Source organism: Schistocerca piceifrons, chromosome 6, assembly GCF_021461385.2.
Source record: "Schistocerca piceifrons isolate TAMUIC-IGC-003096 chromosome 6, iqSchPice1.1, whole genome shotgun sequence".
NCBI classification, from domain to species: domain Eukaryota; kingdom Metazoa; phylum Arthropoda; class Insecta; order Orthoptera; family Acrididae; genus Schistocerca; species Schistocerca piceifrons.
In genome coordinates, this window is record NC_060143.1 from 389734629 (window position 1) to 389756056 (window position 21428).

The 21428-nt window shown below is 37.8% G+C and overlaps 1 protein-coding gene across 1 annotated transcript in view; it reads left to right on the top strand.

The window, feature by feature from the left end:
• LOC124803337 (neural-cadherin-like) overlaps positions 1-21428 on the top strand; it is a 251418-nt gene that overhangs the window by 151081 nt on the left and 78909 nt on the right. Inside the window, exons 17-19 of the mRNA XM_047264522.1 lie at positions 17241-17446; positions 17534-17676; positions 18168-18428. Of these exons, the coding sequence (XP_047120478.1) occupies positions 17241-17446; positions 17534-17676; positions 18168-18428 (610 nt within the window). The remainder of the gene's footprint in view (positions 1-17240; positions 17447-17533; positions 17677-18167; positions 18429-21428) is intronic.

The window sequence follows — 21428 nt, forward strand, 5'->3', positions numbered from 1 at the left end:
TACTGCTTTCTTTAATTTTCTGGCTACTAATTCTTGTCAAATATCAGAAAGGGCAGTTACAGCAAAACAACAGCATTGACAGATATAGAATGGGCAAAAATCCAGACTTAGTAGATGTTAATACTACATCATTTCCAGAAATTTCAGCCATATTACAGCAGAATGCAATTCAGACATACACAATTCAGCTGTAGCTAATGTTCACAATGAGAAACATTGTTATAATATTGACACAGTATAAAGAAAACACTTTTTACAGTAAATTATGCAACAATAATGTTATTGAAATTAAATAACTATGCATCCCAGACTGATTTTCAGTTTTCCCTGGTTATTTTTAAATTGTGCTGTGCGCGTTTTCCCTAACAGCATTTAATTGCTCTTTGCTTCCCTGTTATCAGATCAAAAACACATGTTTGTTTGCATTGGGTTTACTTTGATCTAGTTTATTTTGTAATGTCTTGAGAGGATGTTTAGGGGTGTCAACAGTTCCGAAATTTCTCTGCTCTTAAATTGGTAATGCACAGTTCAGCATTTCAGAGAGATGTTAATCATGTGTGTAGATGCTAAACACCCACAATGTCAATATACTTCATTTAGAAGAGCCATTTTCCTGTTTCCATCTTCTGCTTTTCAGACCTGTAATTCCACAAACAGTATTCATTTTGGAAGTTGGTTCCAGACTGTGCAGCTTAATAATAGCATTTTTTGGTTTGGTAAACTTTTTCTCTCATTCTTCTGACTCATTTCATGTGACCCACCCCGAATTCCTCTCCTGTGCCAACCCCTTCATCTCAGAGTAGCACTTGAAACCTACATCCTCAGTTATTTGCTGGATGTATTCCAGTATCTGTCTTCCTCTACAGTTTTTGCCCTCTGCAGCTCCCTCTAGTACAATGGAAGTCATTCTCTGATGTCTTAACAGATTGTCCTATCGTCCTGTCAGTGTTTTCCACATATTCATTTCCTCCCAAATTCTGCACAGAACCTCCTCATTCCTTACCTTACCAGTCCACCTAATTTTCAACATTTGTCAGTAGCACCACATCTTAGATGCTTTGATTCTCTTCAGTTCTGGTTTTCCCACAGTCCATGTTTCACTACCATACAATGCTGTACTCCAGACATACATTCTCAGAAATTTATTCCTCAAATTAAGGCCTATGTATGATACTAGTAGAGTTCTTTTGGCCGGGAATGCACTTTTTGCCATCGCTAGTTTACTTTTGATGTCCTCCTTGATCCATCTGTCATTGGCTATTTTGCTGCCTAGGTAACAGAATTCCTTAACTTCACCTAGTTCATGACCATCAATGCTGGTGTTAAGTTCCTCGCTATTCTCATTTCTGCCACTTCCCATTACTCTCATCTTTCTTCAGTTTACTCTCAGTCCATATTCTGTAATCCATAGATTGTTCATTCCATTCAACAGGTCATGTAATTCTTCTTCACTTTCACTCAGGATAGCAATGTCATTAGCAAATTGTATCACTGATATCCTTTCATCTATAATTTTGATTCCATTCCTGAACCATTCTTTTATTTCCCTCATTGCTTATTCAATGTACAGATTGAGAAGTAGGGATGAATTTTTTATTTATTTTTTATTTTATTTTATTTATTTATTTATTTATCTCTGTTTCTCTCCTTTTCCCCTACTTCCTTCCCTCCCTCCGCAACTCTCCCCTGCCCACCGTCCAACCTGCAGCACTTCACTGTCCGAAATCCCCACCATACTATCCCTCCCCCTCCCCGCCCCTGCCTCCTTCTTTCCCCCACCCAGTCATCACTCCCACCATGCACTGGTGCTGCTGCTCGCAGTGTGGTTTCAGTTGCCTGAGGCTGCAGTCGTGTGTGTGAGTTGCGTTTGCATGAGTATAAGTATGCATATGTGTGTCTTGTTGACGAAGACCATTGGCCAAATGCTTTAAGTCTGAAAATATTTTTGTTGTGCCTATCTGCAACTCAGATAGGCATCTGCAACTCATATGGTGAGTAGCAACTTTCCTTCTCATAATATTGGTACATTGCATCCTGGATTTTCCATTGTTTGATCTCTGTATAAGTCATATATAACCTTTCAGTTCCTTTATTTTATCCCTGCTAACTTCATAATTTCAAAGCCACCACTATCAATAACTTTTTCTTACTCTATAAATGCTATAAATCTAAGGTTTTTTTCTATCTACATTATCTTCCAAGATAAATTGTATTCCATAATTTATCTGGAACCTAAACTGGTTTTCCCCAAGGTTGGCTTTTACACCATTCCATTCTTCTGTAAAAAAAATTAATGTTAATATTTGGCTCCCACAGCTTATTAAATATAATCCTGATGATGATTTGCTAATATTCAGACATATCAGTGCCTGCTTTCTTTGGTTCGTTGTTACATTTTTCTTGAAGTCTGAGGGCACTTTATCTGTCTCATAAACCCAATGTATGTGACATAATTTTTATCTAAAAACAAAGATGATGTGACTTACCAAACAAAAGCGCTGGCACGTTGATAGACACACAAACAAATACAAACATACACACAAAATTCAAGCTTTCGCAACAAACTGTTGCCTCCTCAGGAAAGAGGGAAGGAGAGGGAAAGACGAAAGGAAGTGGGTTTTAAGAGAGAGGGTAAGGAGTCATTCCAATACCGGGAGCGGAAAGACTTACCTTAGGGGGAAAAAGGATGGGTATACACTCGCACACACACACACATATCCATCCACACATATACAGACACAAGCAGACATATTTAAAGACAAATTACTCACAAATAGAGCTGATGTCAAGGTCCTGAACATGACATTTTTACATAACATATGTACATTATCTCCACAGTGTATAATAATTTACTACAAAACTTAATTTACCGTTTTCCTTTTTTCTATAATCTTTGGTGTTTTGCCACTGTTGGTCCAGGTACTCGAATTTAGGACAGTTTGTGGAAATGGACTGAGGATATCTCCTGCTAGTTTGTTCTATTCCTTTACTTCTCTGTTAACATAAAGAGCATTCACCGCATTGTTGTTCCATGAATTTCACCCTTATTTTGTAATGATAGTGATGCAATGAGGACACAAAAAGCAATTTATCACAGGCAAAGATGGCATTCCTGACCAGGAGAAGTCTACAGGTATCAAACATGGGACTTAATTCTAGGAAGAAATTTCTGTGAATGTATGGTTGGATTACAGCATTGAATGGTAGTAAATCGTGGACATTGGGAAACCAGAACAGAAGAAATTCAAAGAATTTGAGATATGGTCCTACAGAAGAACATTGAAAATTTGGTAGAATGGTAAGATAAGAAATAAGGACGTGGTTCTCTGACAAATCAGTGAAGAAAGGAACATATGGAAAACCTGACAAGAAGAAGGGACAGGATGGTAGGACATGTGTTAAGACACCAGAGAATAATGTCCATGGTACTAGATTGAGCTGTAGGAGGTTAAAACTGTAGGGAAAGACAGAGACTGGAATATATTCAACAAATAATTGAGCATGTAGGGTGCAAGGGCTACTCTAAGACACAGAGGTTAGTGCAGGAGAGGAATTCATGGCATGCCACATCAAACTAGTCAAAAGACTGGGGAAAAAATACTATTCTTTCATCAAGACTCAGCCTTTGCAGTTTTGTTTGCAGTACCCTGTGATTCACCCTATCAAAAGCTTTGGAGAGATCAATGGCTATACAGTCAAGTTGTCCTCTTTTGCATATCGGTTCTGCTGAAACCCAAATAGATGTGACTCTCATGAAAAACCTGACCTGTGTCCATGCTGGCTCTTACACCACCACCCTACTTCCTGCAAACACTCTTGTATACAAGGTGTAAACAATAATTGTCTACAATTTACCACAGTGGTATAGAAGAAACTGAGATGAACAATTTGGGACACCAGTGTTCCATCAAGTAGGGAAACTACTACAAACTGGGCTGAAAATCTGCCTAAGCTATAGCACATGCATGGTGTACAAGATTTTCAATATTTTTTCGGCTTCCTTACACAGTCCTCAAGAAAAACTGAATAGGGCCTATGTTTGCAGGAAATTTCATGCAGTTTAATTTTCTCTAGAGGTTGCAGTTTTTGAGTTATTCAGGAGAAAGACGCAAAAGTAAGCTTCACACACACACTCTCACACTCATCCCTCCTCCAAACCTCCAGCTAGTCGAGGTCTTTAGTGTATTGTTCATGGCAGTCCCTCCACCCCTGTAAAAAAATTTTTTGTGGCGGCGTTCGTAGTGACAAACAATTCGCTGTAGAAACGGCTTACGAAGTCACCGCCACACTTTTAATAGCGGGCCGACCAGTCCGCTGGAACAGTGAACAGAAAGATGAAAACCCAAACACTCTGATTAAATAAAAGTCGGTACTTATCTTTATTAACGAAGATACAGCAACACAGTAGTGAACTCCATGTCTACAGAAATCTGTCTAGTTCGAGTCGGAGCGGCTAGATCAGCGTTGGCTGATGACAAACAACAACTCTGCTGCGATGAACACACAACTGACTAGCAAGTACACCATTCGGTGGCGAGTATACAACTGAGCGGCAAATAGAGAACTCCTGTCTCGCTGGCGCTGCTTATGCGGACAGCGTCCGGACCTTGATGCTGCCAACCTTTTGGCAGCGGGCTCGGGTGGCATTACTGGCTAGGATATAACAAAATTATTATTACATGAATTATTTTCCATATTCTACCTTTTTTGGTCTTTATTACTGGGCTGCTATGCCACCAGCTTAGTCAGCTGTTTCATTAATATTATTAATTTAAACTTCCCCATGAGGGTATTGAAAGAAAAAGGACTTTTGTAAACATTTTGTATAAACTAACTATGGTCACAATTTGATCTCAACTTAACCTATACAATCACAGAAGTCTCATGGTAAGAAGGCCAGGCAAATAAAGTGATACAGTTGTTAATTTTATGCTCTTAAAATTCACAAGACTGTGAGGTAAAATTTCCATAAAAGTCAATGTTAAAGTCTGCAAGTGCACAACTAAGCCAGACCCTAGTCAATGAACATCAAGAAAGATCTTTTTCTGTGTATACACGTATTACCACCATTTCTTTGCATTAATCTGGTAGCACTCATGATTTTTAGTATTTTTCCATTTATTCTGTCCACCCCTGCTGCCTTGATGGATGCTATTACATGGATGATGGATGGTATTACAGACAAATGTCTGCTTGTGTCTGTGTATGTGCGGATGGATATGTGTGTGTGTGCGAGTGTATACCTGTCCTTTTTTCCTCCTAAGGTAAGTCTTTCCGCTCCCGGGATTGGAATGACTCCTTACCCTCTCCCTTAAAACCCACATCCTTTCGTCTTTCCCTCTCCTTCCCTCTTTCCTGATGAGGCAACAGTTTGTTGCGAAAGCTTGAATTTTGTGTGTGTATGTTTGTGTTTGTTTGTGTGTCTATCGACCTGCCAGCACTTTCGTTTGGTAAGTCACATCATCTGTGTTTTTAGATATATTTTTCCTATTACTTTTATGGCAACATATGCCTTCATTATTAAATTTGAACCATTTGCCTGTTCCAGGAGACTTTTTAACTCTTCCTTTAGCCCAATTCTTGCTGCCCTGTTCATTTATCTCCTTCTTTAGGCCAACTCTTGCTGCTCTCTCCCCTCCTGACATAAATATTATGCATTCTCACCATCTGTTTAATTATTCTCACTGCTCTAGTGTAATAAATTGTGTCTGAAGTTTACTTTATGACTTATTATGAAAAAGATTTTGCTCCACGTTCTGATATAATTTGCTTCAGTTCTGACCACAGTACTTTAACATGTTTCCCCACTTTTAACCATTCATTGAACATCTCACTGAAGAGCCAAAGAAACTGGTACACCTACCTAATATCATGTAGTGCCCTCGCAAGCAAGCAGAAGTGTTGCAACATGACAGGGCATGGTCTTGACTAATGTTGGATATAGTGCTGCAGGGAATTGACCCCATGAATCCTGCAGGGCTGTCCACAAATCCGTAAGAGTATGAGAGAGCGGAAATCTCTTCTGAACAGCGCGTTGTGAGTCATCCAAGATATGCTCAACAATGTTCATGCCTGGGGAGTTTGGTGGCCAGTGGAAGTGTTTAAGCTCAGAAGGGTGTTTATGGAGTCACTCTGTAGCTATTCTGGATGTGTGGAGTGTCACATTGTCCTGCTAGAATCGTCCAAGTCTGTCGGAATGCGCAATGGACATGATTGGATGCAGGTGATCTGACAGAATGCTTATGAACGTGTCACCTGTCAGAGCTGTATCTAGACATGTCAGGGGTCCCATATCACTCCAACTGCACATGCCCCACACACACCATTACAGAGTCTCCACCAGCTCAAACAGTCCCCTCTGGCATGCAGGGTCCATGGATTTGTATGATTGTCTCCATACCCATACATGTCCATCCACAAGACTCGTCCGACCAGGCAACATGTTTCCAGTGGTCAATAGTCTGATGTCGATGTTGTTGAGCCCATGAAAGGCATAAAGCTTTGTGTCATGCAGTCATCAAGAGTACATGAGTAAACCCTCGGCTGCAAACATCCATATCAATGGTGTTTCGTTGAATGGTTTGCATGTTGGCATTTGTTGATGGCCCAGCATTGAAATCTGCAGTTGCCCCCTCCTGCCGGAGGTTCAAGTCCTCCTCTGGGCATGGTTGTGTGTGTGTGTGTGTGTTGTTCTTAGCATAAGTTAGTTTATGTTACCAGAATGAGAGCACTTGCCTGCGAAAGGCAAAGGTCCTGAGTTCAAGTCTTGGTCCGGCAAACAGTTTTAATCTGCCAGGAAATTTCATGGTTTACGTTAGTTTAAGTAGTTTATAAGTCTAGGGACTGATGACCTCAGCAGTTCACCCAAGCACAACTCACATACACATGGACACTGTCAACTCTGGATGTTAATGCCTGGAAGAGTTAATGTAACAAGCATGGCAAATTAGGAATTCACACACATTTGACTTTTTTTTTTTTAAATCTGCAGCAATTTGTGGAAGGGTTGCACTTCTGTCACATTGAATGATTCTCTTCAGTCATCATTGGTCCCATTCTTGCAGGATGTTTTTCAGGCCGCAGCGATGTCAGAGATTTGATGTTTTACTGCATTCCTTATATTTATGCTACACTCATGAAATGCTCATAGCAAAAATACCCATTTCATCGCTACTTTGGAGATGCTGTGTCCCATTCCTCATGTGCTGACTATAACACCATGTTCAAACTCCCTTAAATCTTGATAACCTGCCCTTGTAGCAGCAGTAACCAATCTAACAACTGCACCAGACACTTGTTGTCTTATATAGGTGTTGCTGAGTGCAGTGGCATATTCAGCCTGTTTGCTTATCTCTGTATTTGAAAATGCATGCCTGTATCAGTCTCTTTGCACTTCAGTGTATTTCCTCCACATTTTCTGTGTGATATTCTGCAATTGTGCCATTTTTGCTTTCATTAGCCTTGTGTTCTCTAAGCATACTTCAGATACTACAATATTATGGTGATTTATCCCCTCAATTATGTCCATTTTATACTGTTTATCACCTAAATTTATCAGAAAAATAAACATAAATTATCATCCCTTGTGTTTTTGTTTTCTGTAACAAATTGCTCATAGCCCCTTTCCAGCTCAGCCTGTTTGCAACAGATTGATTCCAGCCATGTTAGTTCACTTTTCCTTTCTGATACACTCCTAGGAGGTTCAGCATTCCCTCAATAGATACACTTTTACCCTTCTTTTCAGCCAGTTTCCCAAAATTCAACAATTTCTCAAGTACACTACTATCCCACTCATAATTTGCCATGCTTGTTACATTAACTCTTCCAGGCATTAACATCCAGAGTTGACAGTGTCCATGTGTATGTGAGTTGTGCTTGGGTGAATATGTGCGGATGTGTTTTCTACTTCTGATGAAGAACATAGTCCAAGAGCTAGACACTTCTAACACACTTTTCATTATGCGTGTCTGCAATTCAGCATTTTCTTTATAAGCTGAATAGCAATTTGTTCTTTTCATTGACATTATCATAGAAAGGTTGTTGGGATGCATATGCTTCATACACTAAAAGATATACCCCACACCCATTACCCCTCTGTCCCTTCTGAATGCATGGCATTCTCTTGTAAAAGCATCCCTGTCCCAGCATGCCCTGTCAGCCAGTATTCACATCTCACTGTTTCATCAACTAATGTACTGAATTGTATTTCTTTCCTGACTATGTACCTTCAGTTTACCAAAAGACACCTCAGTGCTCTGTTAGATGTCTGACTCCATTGAGCCTGATGTGATAGCTGTAGAGCCCTGGCTGACAGGAGATGGAGACAGGGATGTTTTTGTGAGAGGATATAATGCTTTCAGATGTGGCAGATTGACCAAGGGTACTCATTTTATCATTGGCAAAGTTAGCACGCATACATATTTATACAACTGTTGTGCATCACAGCGTAGGCAACTGTGTTCTGCTATAAGGAGAGTTATGTCACTTTTTGTGACTGAAAATTTATTTCTATTACTTCTAATTCTCAGGTTTTTTAATATTGGCTGTTGCTACCATTTGGCTGCTGGTTTTCATCTGGTTCTGTTAATATGCATCTGCTATTCATAGAGTCCAGAGTGACTTTTCTACTCAATTCCTAAAAACTTTTATTTTGTCCTTTCTTCTCTTGCAAAGAAAACAAATATGTTTGTCACCTTCTGTTCATGAACAGCACTACTACTGTCTTGTGAATAAACTTTATTGCAGTCATTATTTCACTGTAGTTTTGTTGTGGAATTCTATTCCCCCAGGGCATGCAGCCTCTAGTGCTAGGCTTAATAGTGATATCATCCTCTATTCAGGTGGTAAAATAATTGAGGTCATCATCAGGAAAACCAAAACTAACAACTAACATTCTAGGGATCAGAGCATTGAACGTTATATCCCTTCAATGGGTAGTTAGGTCAGAGAATTTTTTTCCCTCCATCAGTGTGCTGACCTGTTTGGTGTGCCCACTACAAATTACTCACCTGTGCCAACCTCTTCATATCAGAGTAGCACTTCCAACCTCTATCCTCAAATATTTGCTGGATGTATTCCAGTCACTGCTTCCTCAACAATTTTTACCTTCTACAACTCCTGCTAGTACCACAGAAGTTATTCTCTGATGTCTTCCCTGATGTCCTACAATCTTGTCCCTTCTTCTTGTCAATGTATTCCATATACTGCCTTCCTCACCAAATCTGTGGAGAACCTTCTCGTTCCTTACCTTATCAGTCCACCTAATTTTCAAGATTCTTTTGTAGCACTACATCTCAAATGCTTCAAGTCTCTCTTCTTTTCTGGTTTTTCCACAGCCCATGATTCACTGCTATACAATGCTTGCTTCAAACATACATTCTCAGAAATTTCTTCCTCAAATTAAGATATATGTTTCATACTAGTAGACTTCTCTTTGCCAGGAATGTCCATTTTGCCAGTGCTAGTCTGCTTTTTATGTCCTACTTGCTCTGTCCATTATGGGTTATATTGCTGCCTAGGTAGCAGCATTCCTTAACTTCATCTACTTCATGATCACCAATTTTGATTTTAAGTTTCCTGCTGTTCTCTTTTCTGCTACTTCTCACTACTTTTGTCTTTCTCTGATTTATTCTCAGTCCATATTTTGTACTCATTAAACTGTTCATTCCATTTAGTAGATCCTGTAGATCTTCTTCACTTTCACTGAGGGTAGCAATGTCACCAGCAAATCTTGTCACTGATATCCTTTCTTGTTGAATTTTAATCCATTCTTTAACCTTTCTTTGTTTCCGTCATTGCTTTATCGATGTATAGATTGAACATTAGGGGTGAAAGACTAGATCCCTGTCTTACACCCTTTTTAATTGAAGCACTTCATACTTGGTCTTCCAATCTTATTATTTCCTCTTGGTTCTTGTATATATTGTATATTAGCCATCTTTCCCTGTAGCTTATACCAATTTTTCTCAGAATTTTGAACATGTTACATTAGTTTACAATGTTGAAGGCCTTTTACTAGTTGACAGGTTCTGTGAACATATTTTGATTTGTTTTTAGTCTTGCTTCCACTATCATCTTCATCTCAGTATTGCCACTCTGGTGCCTTTACCTTTCCTAAAGCCAATACAATCTTCATCTAACACACCATCAATTCTCTTTTCCCTTCCTCTGTTTACTATTCTTGTCAGCAATTTGGATGCATAAGCTGCTAAGATGATTGTGCAATAATTCTCACACTTGTTGACTCTTGCAGTGTTCATAATTGTGTGCATGATATTTTTCTGAAAGCCAGACTCATACATTCAACACATCAATGTGAATAGTCATTTTGTTGCCACTTCCCCCATCATTTTAGAAATTCTGATGGATTGTTATCTGTCCATTCAGCCTTATTTGATTTTAAGTCTTCCAAAGCTCTTTTAAATTCTGATTCTGAAATCCTATATCTTCCATATTGACTCCATTTTCTCTTCTATCATGTCATCAGACAAGTCGTCCCCCTCATAGAGGACTACATTATATTCTTTCCACCTATCTGCTCTCTCCTCTGCATTTAACAGTGGTATTCCCATTACATTCTTAATGTTGCTGCCCTTGCTTTTGAGTTCAGTGAATGTTCTTTTGACTTTCCCATATGCTGAATAACTCCTTCTGACAATCATTTCATTTTCAGTTTGTTCACATCTTTCATGCAGCCATTTCACATTACATTCCCTGCACTTCCTACTTATTTCATTTCTAAGTGCCTTGTATTTCTGTATTCATGAATTTCCTTGAACATTTTGTACTTCCTTCTTTCATCAATCAACTGAATAATCTTGTTACCCCTGGATTCTTTACGGTTAAGTTCTTTGAACCAACAGTTTTCTTTCCATCTTCTGTGAGTGTCCTTTTTCAAAATGCCCATTCCTCTTCAATTGAACTTCCTGCTTAGCTATTCATTATCACAGCATCTATAGCCACAAAGAACTCCAAACATATATCCTCATTCCTTATTACTTCTGTATCCCATTTCTTTGCACATTATCTGATTTCAGAATCATTGGTGATACTAAGGCATCATTGGCCACAGATGAATGAATGCAAGTTGACATAGCCAGAGAATCAAAGAAATTAGGAAAGGGAATTAATGTTCAGGCAGAAGAAATAAAAATTTTTACATTCCCTGCTGACATTATAATTCTGTAGAGATTTGAAAGATCAGTCCAACAGAAAGTATAGAATCTTGAAAAGAAGCTGTAAGATGAACATCAACAAAAGTAAAACAAGGGTAATGGAATGCAATCAAATCAAATTAGGTGGTGCTGGGGGAATTAGGTTAGGAAATGGGACACTACAAGTAGTAAATGAGTTTCGCTACTTTTATGGCAAAATAACTGATGATGACTGAGGTAGAATGGATATAAAATGTAGACCATTAGCAAGAAAAGCACTCCTGCAACTGGATATTTGTTAACATTGAATGTAAATTTAAATGATAGAATAGCTTTCTGAAGATGTTTGTCTGTAGTGTAGCTTTATATGAATGGTAAATGTGGACAATAAATAGTTCAGACAAGAAGAGAATAGGAGCATGAGAAATGTGGTGCTACAGAAGAACGTTCAAGCATAGATTGGAAGACCACATAAATAGTGAAGTAGTGAATCAAAATTGAAGGGGTTGGGGATTGATGGTACAACTTTACTAAAGAGAGATCGGTTGACATAACACACTCTGAGGTGTCAAGGAATCATCAGTTTGGGAGGCAAAAATTGTAGAGAGGGACCAAGACTCAAATATAGTGAGCAGGCTGTAGGTTGCAGTGGTTATGCACAGATGAAGAGACTTTCACAGGACAGACTAGCATGGACTGTTGGCATCAAACCCAACTTTAGATTAAAATCCCAACAACAATCCTGTTGCTACCCTTTACATAAGACAAATTCAGCATAGGTTGATATCCATTATGGCATCAGTTTGCCTAAATGTTGCTGAGACAAGGACAATACAAGCTGCAGAAATGGTGCTGATGGTTCTGTATGTATAAAGTTAACTAGTACTTCAAAACTAATGTTTTTGACAGCATAGAAAATGGATCAACCACTCCATGCTTATAAAGTACTGAAGATACTACAGGAGTCTAGTGATGTTATATTGAATGTGGTATTTCTGTTGGTGCTTTGCTATTACATTCATCTGATTTGTGTATTTATTTAATTGGCTAGACACAAAAATCTACTCACCAAGTGGTGGCAAAACACACATAAAAGACTGTTGTAATTGGCAAACTTTCAGAGCCAGTGGCTCCATCTTCAGGCGGAATGGTTGAAGGGGAAGGAGGAAGGGTGAAGGAAGAGGACTGGAGAGGTCTAGGAAAAGGGGTAGATTTTGGGAAAGTCACCCAGAACCACGGGTCAGGGGAGACTTACCATCCTAGATGAGAAGGAAAGACTGTGTGTTGGGGACTGCATCAGATGAGATTTGAAAACCCGAGAGCTTAAATGTGGAAGATAGGGTAATATGCAAGACAGAGATTACTACTTAAACATCATGCATGAGTTAATAAGAGTGAAAAGCTACCTGCATTGTACGTAACAGAAGTGGGAGGGAGGCAGTGAAAAATAGACAACAAAAACATTGAAAGATGTAGAAAACTAAAACAGAGTGAAGCAAAGGGTAGTTACAGTGAATAAATGCTGAGACAGAAGAAATTAACGTAAATTAAGGCCAGGTGGGTGCCAAGAACCAAGGACACATTGTAGTGCCAGTTCTGACCTGCGGAGATCTGAGAAACTGGTGTCTGGGGGAAGAATCCATATGGCTCATGTGGTGAAACAGGTGCCGAGGTCATGAATATCATCTTGTAGAGCATGCTCTGCAACAGGAAATTGCAGGTTGCCAGTGCACACCCTCTGCCTATGTCCATTTATCCTAATTGATAATTTAGTGGTACTATGCCAATGCAGCAGGCCGAACAGTGTTTACATAATTGCTGGTATATGACATGTGTCATTTCGCAAGTGGCTCTCCCTTTGGTAGTATATGTTTTGCCATTTACAGGGCTATTATAGGATATATACTGGCAACTCACAATATCCTGTTGCAGAGCATGCTCTACAGGATGACATCTGTGACCTCGGTGCCTGTTTCACCACAGATGCCATCTGGATTCTTCCCCCAGACACCAGTTTCTCAGAACTTCGCAGGTCTGAACTAGCACTACAACATGTCCTTGGTTCTAAGCACCCACCTGCCCTTAAGTTACATTAATTTCTTCCATTTCAGCATTTCTTCACTGTAACTACTCTTTGCTTCACTCCATTTTAGTTCTCTACATCTTTCATTGTCTTTGCCTTCTATTTTTCACCAGCCCTCTCCCACCTCTGTTACAAACAATGCACTTAGCTTTTCACTCTTATTAACTCATGCATGATGTTTAAGTAGTAATCTCTGTCTTGTGAGTGACCCTGTCTTCCACCTTTAAGCTCTCAGGTTCTCAAATCTCATCTGATACAGTCCCCAACACTCAGTCTTTCCTTCTCATCTCGGACGGTAAGTCTCCCCTGACTCATGGTTCTGGGTGACTTTCCCAAAATCTACCTCTTTTCCTAGACCTCTCCAGTCCTCTTCCTTCACCCTTCCTCCTTCCCCTTCAAACCTTGAGCCTGGAGATGGAGCCACTGGCTCTGAAAGCTTGCCAATTACACCAGTCTTTTATGTGTGTGTTTTGCCACCACTTGGTGAGTAGATTTCTTATATATCCAATTAAATAATTGTCAATAATTGATGATATGTGGATTTGTGATTTATGAACTGGATAACTTGGATGAGAGCTCATGCAGTATGATGTTCTATTTGTCTTATGGATAAGTATGGTTTCATGGGTATAAAGAGGAGAGTCATAGTACTCATACTTTATCTACTTCATTCAAAAAGCCCAAAAGATATTGCTGAGCTTAATATTCTCATCCCAAAAATGTATGTCATTACATATGTTACACACATACTACATATACCTTTCTTTATCTTCAAGATTCCTTATCAGTACATTGGCACAGTGGATTAACAGGATACATCCTTAGGTCACCCAGGGTTGATCTAACGATTGATATCCACTACCCATTTTTCAACCATGAATGTGCAGCAAATGCTTCAAACTGCTGTTGCTTTCTAGTAAACAAAGTTACTGTTACAGTGACACACTTACTAGTGAGATAAAATTATTCTTTCTCACAACATTCTAAGCCCTGCTCTTTTGTCTGTTAGTGAGTGAATAATGCTTATCAAGTTCTGCTTCATAGTAATAAGAAGACCCAAAAGCAAAGGTTCAATAAGCATCATCATTATGAATGCATGGCTATATCAGATATCCTTGATATTTTTCTTACATCTGTTTCTGAAAACTATCTGTGCCAAAAACATCAGTATTCCACATTTTTTTAATCTCTGTGTGTGCTTAACATTAGGATCAATACTGCTTCAAACCTTTCTCTCTACATAACGTTTCTGTACCCAGAGAGTTTGCCTCAACATCTTTGGCAGCTGTACCCTCCCAGTCAAGTTCCATGCATTGCAGTGCCCTCCAATCAGATCATCTGATGGTATACGATGCAGCACCGTTATAAATATGATGCCTTACATTGGTGCACTTGTGCTCACACACACTGATGACTGTAGCACATAAATGAAGAGCTGTGCTATGAATGTAACCCTAAAACATCTGGCCCAAAACCACCATGACTACAAGTAAGTAATCATATCATCTGCATCTGTGTGGTGATTCTCTAATTCACAATTAAGTTCCTGGCAGAGGGTTCACCCTGGGCTGAAAACAAGTTTTCTACATTACATTTTTTCAGACTCCTAATTATAGTACTTTTGAAGCCAACTTTTGTAAGTTGAGGTACATACAAGCTAGAGGGGACTCATCCAGTTTAGTTATGTTCCATGGAAACACTGCAAGTTAACTTAAATCCATATTCCAAAGCAAAGTCCAGTCTAAACAGTATTGAAGTTCTGTGTAAAAAAAAACAGAGCCCACAATATCCATCCCTTAATGAAACTGATATATCACTCATCACATACTCCATGAATTGCATCATAACTGATGCACTCTGGCACTGGATTGGTTCATTTTCCAGATTCTGGTATAGTCCCATCAGAGGGCATTCCTGATGACCTCTGGGTATTGCAACAACAGTCAACAGTAATATTATTCCAGATATTCTGTTTCCATAGTGACACTGGGTGGCACATCTACATCCCTATGTTGATAAGTCCAAAGATTTGTCTCTGCAGCCTGAAAATGTGGCAACCCTAAACTTAAATAAGTAGAATAGTTTAGCAAGAACACAGATGCACTGGTGTCCAAGAGAAAGCTCACCGGGTGTTTCTCAATGAACACATTAAGCACATTCACTGTGATTTGTCCTTAGATATCTGGATTTCTGTAGATTTATTATTCAGCAGGTTTATTACTTACTTTCACACATTCAGGTGTATCTTCACTGGAACTCTTACAACATGTAGTACTTCTTGCAAGTGTCCCTTTTTGTTCCACCTGTGACATGTTGTATAGCAATGGGGCATGTGCTGCATGCATGGCAGAGAAAACAATGTATTCAGATAGGCAATAGTGCTGTCACTGATGTGGCCCATTGTCATAAGTCCATGGAACAGATGAGGGCCCCACCAGTGGTAGCATGGTGTCTTGCATGACCAGTGCAGGACAGCTGACTGCTGCAATGCTTCTTCCATCATAAAAGCACTCTGGGCTGCATGGCCAGTTGTGTTGACTTTAGCTATCACATTACTTCAGTCAAAGATTGATGTGATCTCCTCAGTGCATCTTTACTCAATTCCCAGTCAGGTGTAATAGGCACTATAATGTCCATTACTAGAGTGTCTTCATAATTTTTCCAGCACAAACATTTAAAATTGCAGTTCCCACTTAAACCCTGTAGGATAGTGGCCCAGTCTGTGTACAGTTGATTCAGGTCATTTTTTTATTGCCAAAGTTGTAACTTGGCTACAATATGTTTTTTTGCTGAAGAATTTTCTTGTAATAAAGCAGATGTTCTGGACAACTCAGGTTCTGCCATATTCATTAATGACTCTAATTTTTATATTAAATGTTACACTTCGGGATTTTGTGACAAGAACATACCCTTTTTTCTTTGTATACTGGAAATCTGGCAATCCAAAAAGTATGACTGTAATCATCAACAGTAAGTGTTCCACTTGTCTTGTTCATTAAACCATAGAAAAGCTGTAAGAGCTGGTGGTGTGTGAGATGTTCCTGCTACACTCCTTAATGCTTGCACTGCCTGTAATATATTTGTCATTATCTCACACACTTTTGTTTAATTACAAAAATGTTTGTGCAAATCACAGGTCACAAGTCATCAACACTTTTGTAAAGGCAAGTTACATGTGAGCTAGTGGGGACTTGGGACTTGCTCCAGCTTATTTACAACAAGAGATATACGAAAGACATTCCTTGGAGACATTGCATGCTAACCTAAGCTAGTACTCCAGACCAAAGTCCAGTCTATACTGTATCAAAGTTCTGCCAAAGACAAATAGACTCGAGAATAGTAGTACCTAAGTCAAACTGGTTACACACTCACCACACAGTCCACAGTTTGCATAACAATTGAATCAGATCATGGGCTCCTGATGATCCTCTCCTGATGATCCTCTTGGTAGGGGAACCACAACAGTTGAGAGTAAATTGCAATAGCTGCCCAGTTTCCATCGTGACATTCAGTACGTCCTACACTAATGAGTAATCATATATACAATGTTGAGCAGGCAATCTGAAATTTCTCTGTTTAGTTGCATTGAATTAGAAAATACCAAATAAGAATTCATTTCCTTCTATATTGCTGTTTGTAACTCAGAGAAATTTAGTTCCATGTCAGCCACATGTGCTATGCCAGACATAGGGATTGGTGCATGATCTGATGTTGAAGTACGGTACACTTTGTCACTATAACCACCTTCCCAACCAAAATATTGAAATGGAAACCTTTTTTCCTGCCAAGACTAGTGCCTAGGGACTATCTGCTATGTGACATCTATCATGGATATGTATAGAAGTGATGGTATAGAGAATTATTCCTATATGGTTATCAAAATTATAATTAAAGAGCTGAAGTCTTTGTGTTGATTTAGAAAACAAAAAGTTAGTTTTCTACTTAAGATGTAGTTTTTATAAATGTGTCATGTCTTTTTTTTATTACATGTGTTTATGAAGCAGCTGTGCCTGTCCAAGTGGGTATGAAGGACCCCGCTGCCAACAAACTGTGAGAAGCTTTCAAGGAAGTGGCTGGGCTTGGTTCCAATCAATCCAGCCACAGGCTGAAAACCATATAAGTGTAGAATTTCTAACCTATAAAGAAGACGGATTGCTGTTCTACAATGGTCCATTATCTCCCGTCATAATTGATGGGGTTACTATATCAGGTATCCTTTAATGTCTTCTGTGTCAGATCTGAATGATGTATTCTTAAAATTAGCTTCAACTTTTCTGAAATGACATTTTAATTACAGATTATATTGGATTGGAATTAAAGAGTGGTGAGCCTAGACTACTTTTTCATTTAGGTCATGATACCACTGAGATATTTATAAAAGTAAAGAAGAAGCTGAATGATGGAATGTGGCATCAGATTGATTTATTTTGGGGTTCTGAGGTAAGTACAATCATCCTACTACTTAAAATGAAATTACAATGTAATAATAATTGCAGAAATCTCAAGGAAAAATAGAATTAAATAATTAACTACCATCAAGTTAAAGAGATAAAATGGCACAGTATAGATAAATAAGCCTGAAACTTGTTAAAATTTCATTGTAATTAATTCATGCTCAAACACATGCAAATAAATATGGTGGTTAGTCTCTACTGTTTATTTGGCTGGAAAAGGAATATGTACATGTAGTTTAGTTAGTTTCATGTTCTGTGGATCTTTTATACTATAAATTGTAATGATGTGGAACAAGTCATTTTACATTTACATCACAAATTAATTTGTAAATATGGCTACTTTTCGAGTATTTATAATGTTTTTGTTGTCCCAGTCTTTTTTACTTAAGAAATTGAAAAATCTTATCTTGTATCTATAAATTTTCTGTATTTACAGATGAATTGATGTGGCTGAATAATTTTGTATTTTTGTTGTAGAATGTTCATCTCATACTAGATTACTGCAAATCAGCTGATGTCGTGGAACTGCAAGACATGAAAACATCATTGTTTAATGGAACAAGTTGTCTTGTAAAGGCCAAAGTTTCTAAGTTCAGTGAGCGTTTGAATTTAAACAGTCCTCTACAGATTGGTGGCATTTACTGGGAAGAAATACCACCAGAAATCTATAAATGGAATGCAAGTCCAAATGCAATAGGTTTTGAAGGATGTATACGGAATTTCTATTCTAATGGACAGGTAAGTATTTTCCATTGGAGGAAGTGACTATGCTATACACCATAATCATTCCACATCATAAGAGAAACAAAGTATGCTTCTTCAGAAATTATTGCCCACAGTAGCTAAACCATTTGTCAAAGTTGTTTGAATATTTATAACATCACTATCTCTAAAAACAAATTCTGGCTTAACACCATGCATGTATTTACTGACACATAATTGTTAAGAGGGTAAGTCAAAAAGTATCTGCACAATATGTCAATAATTTATTCCAACAACAGTACAAAATTTGCGATAGCATCATTTTTCGACATAGTCACCCCATTTTTCAATACACATGGTCAACTGTTGCAAATGCTTTCCAGTACCATTAGAAAAATTGTTTGGTTGGGCATCACTTTCTTTCACCTCATAATCTGTGATGAACTGATAGCTTCACAAGCCATCTTTAAATGAACTCAACAAATTGCAATCCAACAGGGTGAGATCAGGACTGTTTGTGGGATGCTCCAACATCCCTAAATACATACTTGGGAGAGTCTGAATGGTACTAGCAGTGGTATGTGAACATGCATTGTCATGAAGAAAAAAAAGAAAAAAACATACACATACACACACACACTTCATGTGGCAAGAGATTTTGGTGTTTGTTTTAAATTGCAAACTTCAACTTATTTCAAAGCATATCACTGCCATGTTGGCTGTTTACTTTGGTCCCTTTTCTAGGTAATGTTCCAGAATTGACCCTTGTGTGTCCCAGAAAACTGTGAACCTCATTTTTTACTGCAGAGAGCTGACTCTTGAACTCCATCTTGGTTGGAGATCTGGACATTTCCATTCCATGCTCTGGTGTTTGCTCTTTGGTTCAAAGAAATGAACTTGTGCTTCATTTCCAGTGATTTCAGAAACATTCCACCATCATCAGCATGACAGTCCAGTCATTGCTGACAGATTCTCACATTTATGCTTCTTCTCTTCATTAAGTTATTTTGGCTTCCACTTGTACAGATATTATGAAAATTGAGCCTGTTTGGGATGGTATAGATTGATCACTATCAATAATACTACATGACTTCACTCCAGGAAAAACTTTGAGGAGGTCTGCAGTTCACAACAGGATGGCGCATGGTCTGGTAATCTGAAACTCAATATCACCACCATCCTTTGCTTGCTAGCCAAATATTACTGAGGTAAGCTTCTTCAAAGGCTGAATCACAATCTAACTACCAACAGACAGAACACTATCATTACATATTAAAAACAATGACTACAGGGACATATATTCTACATTCCTCACTAAATAGGAAAATCAAAGTTTTCTTCATGTCATGGTCTGCAAAGATCCTTGAAACATAGAGGAAACATTAGGCAGTCAGATTTTGTACTTAGTGTGTTTGCTTTCTTTTTTCATACTTTTCCACCCTTATCCTTCTTAGAGAATATTTTGTAAGAAATGTCTGTAAATTAAAAAGAAAGAATTATGAAGATATGAGACATTTTTTACATGTCTCAAAATGATAAATGCATTGGTAAGTGTGTTCTAACATTACTGTCCATCTGTTACATATAATACAAGTTATTGTTTAACATTCGCAGAAAATATGTTTTTACCTTGCTGGTAGTTAAATTGAAACACTATCCAGAACATATAATAAGAGTCAATTTCATGTCAGATAGAAGTTAGAATATAATTAATATTAGCATTTGGCTTTGAGGCTGAATAAACAGGTCCATGGGCAGATGTACATGATTTTCCATTTATTCACTTCAGCAGTGCCAGACTGATCAACAGTTTTCTATACTCTTCATTTTTTCTGTTAAACTGATTTTGAAATTACAGATTTTGAACCTGAAATGAGACTGACTTGGCACTGTACTGCTATGCACTCATTAAGCTTGTACATTGATGTACTCTTCTGCAATGTTTTGGTTTGGAGGGCACAGCCACCACTACACAAATATATCTGTAACAATGTGAACCAGTGCATGTAATATTGATATAATATCTCAATTTAGCTATAATTACAATTAGTGATTAAAATTATCTAAACACACCATGGCTTATATGACAAAATATAATTACAATTTCTGTTATAAAATTTATTAAGTTTACATTGTTTCAAATCAAAACTCACATTATACATGTTTTTAACAATTAAAATTAGAAAGCCTTTATCATTGACAAAATTACTTTAGCTTTCATTTTGATAACAATTGTAACTGAACTAATTATATAGTATAATTTCATGTGCTTTATTTTACTTCAAATAAAAAGAGACAGAGCAAGTATTTACGTGAGAATCAAGCATTGCTTTTACAAAAATTGGGTAAAGATACTATTAATTAATCTTCCATACAACATAATAAATAATAATTAAATGGAGCAAAAAATAAAGATCTGTTCATAAACATTTACATGTGCAGTAAAAAGTGTATTGTGTTGTTTATTAAGCTGACATATTGTGTTCTACTATATATTCATCTTTATCTGTTACATTACACCACACATACCCAGAATTTCATGCGTAAAATTTATGCATGATACTCTACAAGAGTATGCATGCAAGCAAAAAAGAAGAAGAGCAAACTTTACATGTCAGAAACATTTTTGACACGTGACAAACAAGTTTGAGCACTGGCCTTGATTTATTAAGGGGAGCTGGAATGATCCATCTCCTCCATGTTAATTTTAGCAAATAGAAGGAACATTTTTTCTAAAACCATTAAACATATTGCTCTGAAATTTGGACTACATGTTCAGTGAACATTTCTCTACAAAGTTATAATTCCATGTTAAGAAATATTTATTGGTTTTTGTTTCACAATTTTTTTTAACAGATGCTTATTTTTTCTCTAAAATTTTGCACTTTTTCTTCTATAACTTTTGCATTATACAATTTTTTTTTACAATTTGCTATAAAAAAATCAAGGAAAAGAAGTAAACAATATTGTGTATAAATTTCATTGATATACTGTTAGCAGTTTTTGAGAAAATGTTCCTCAAAGATGAAAATTTTA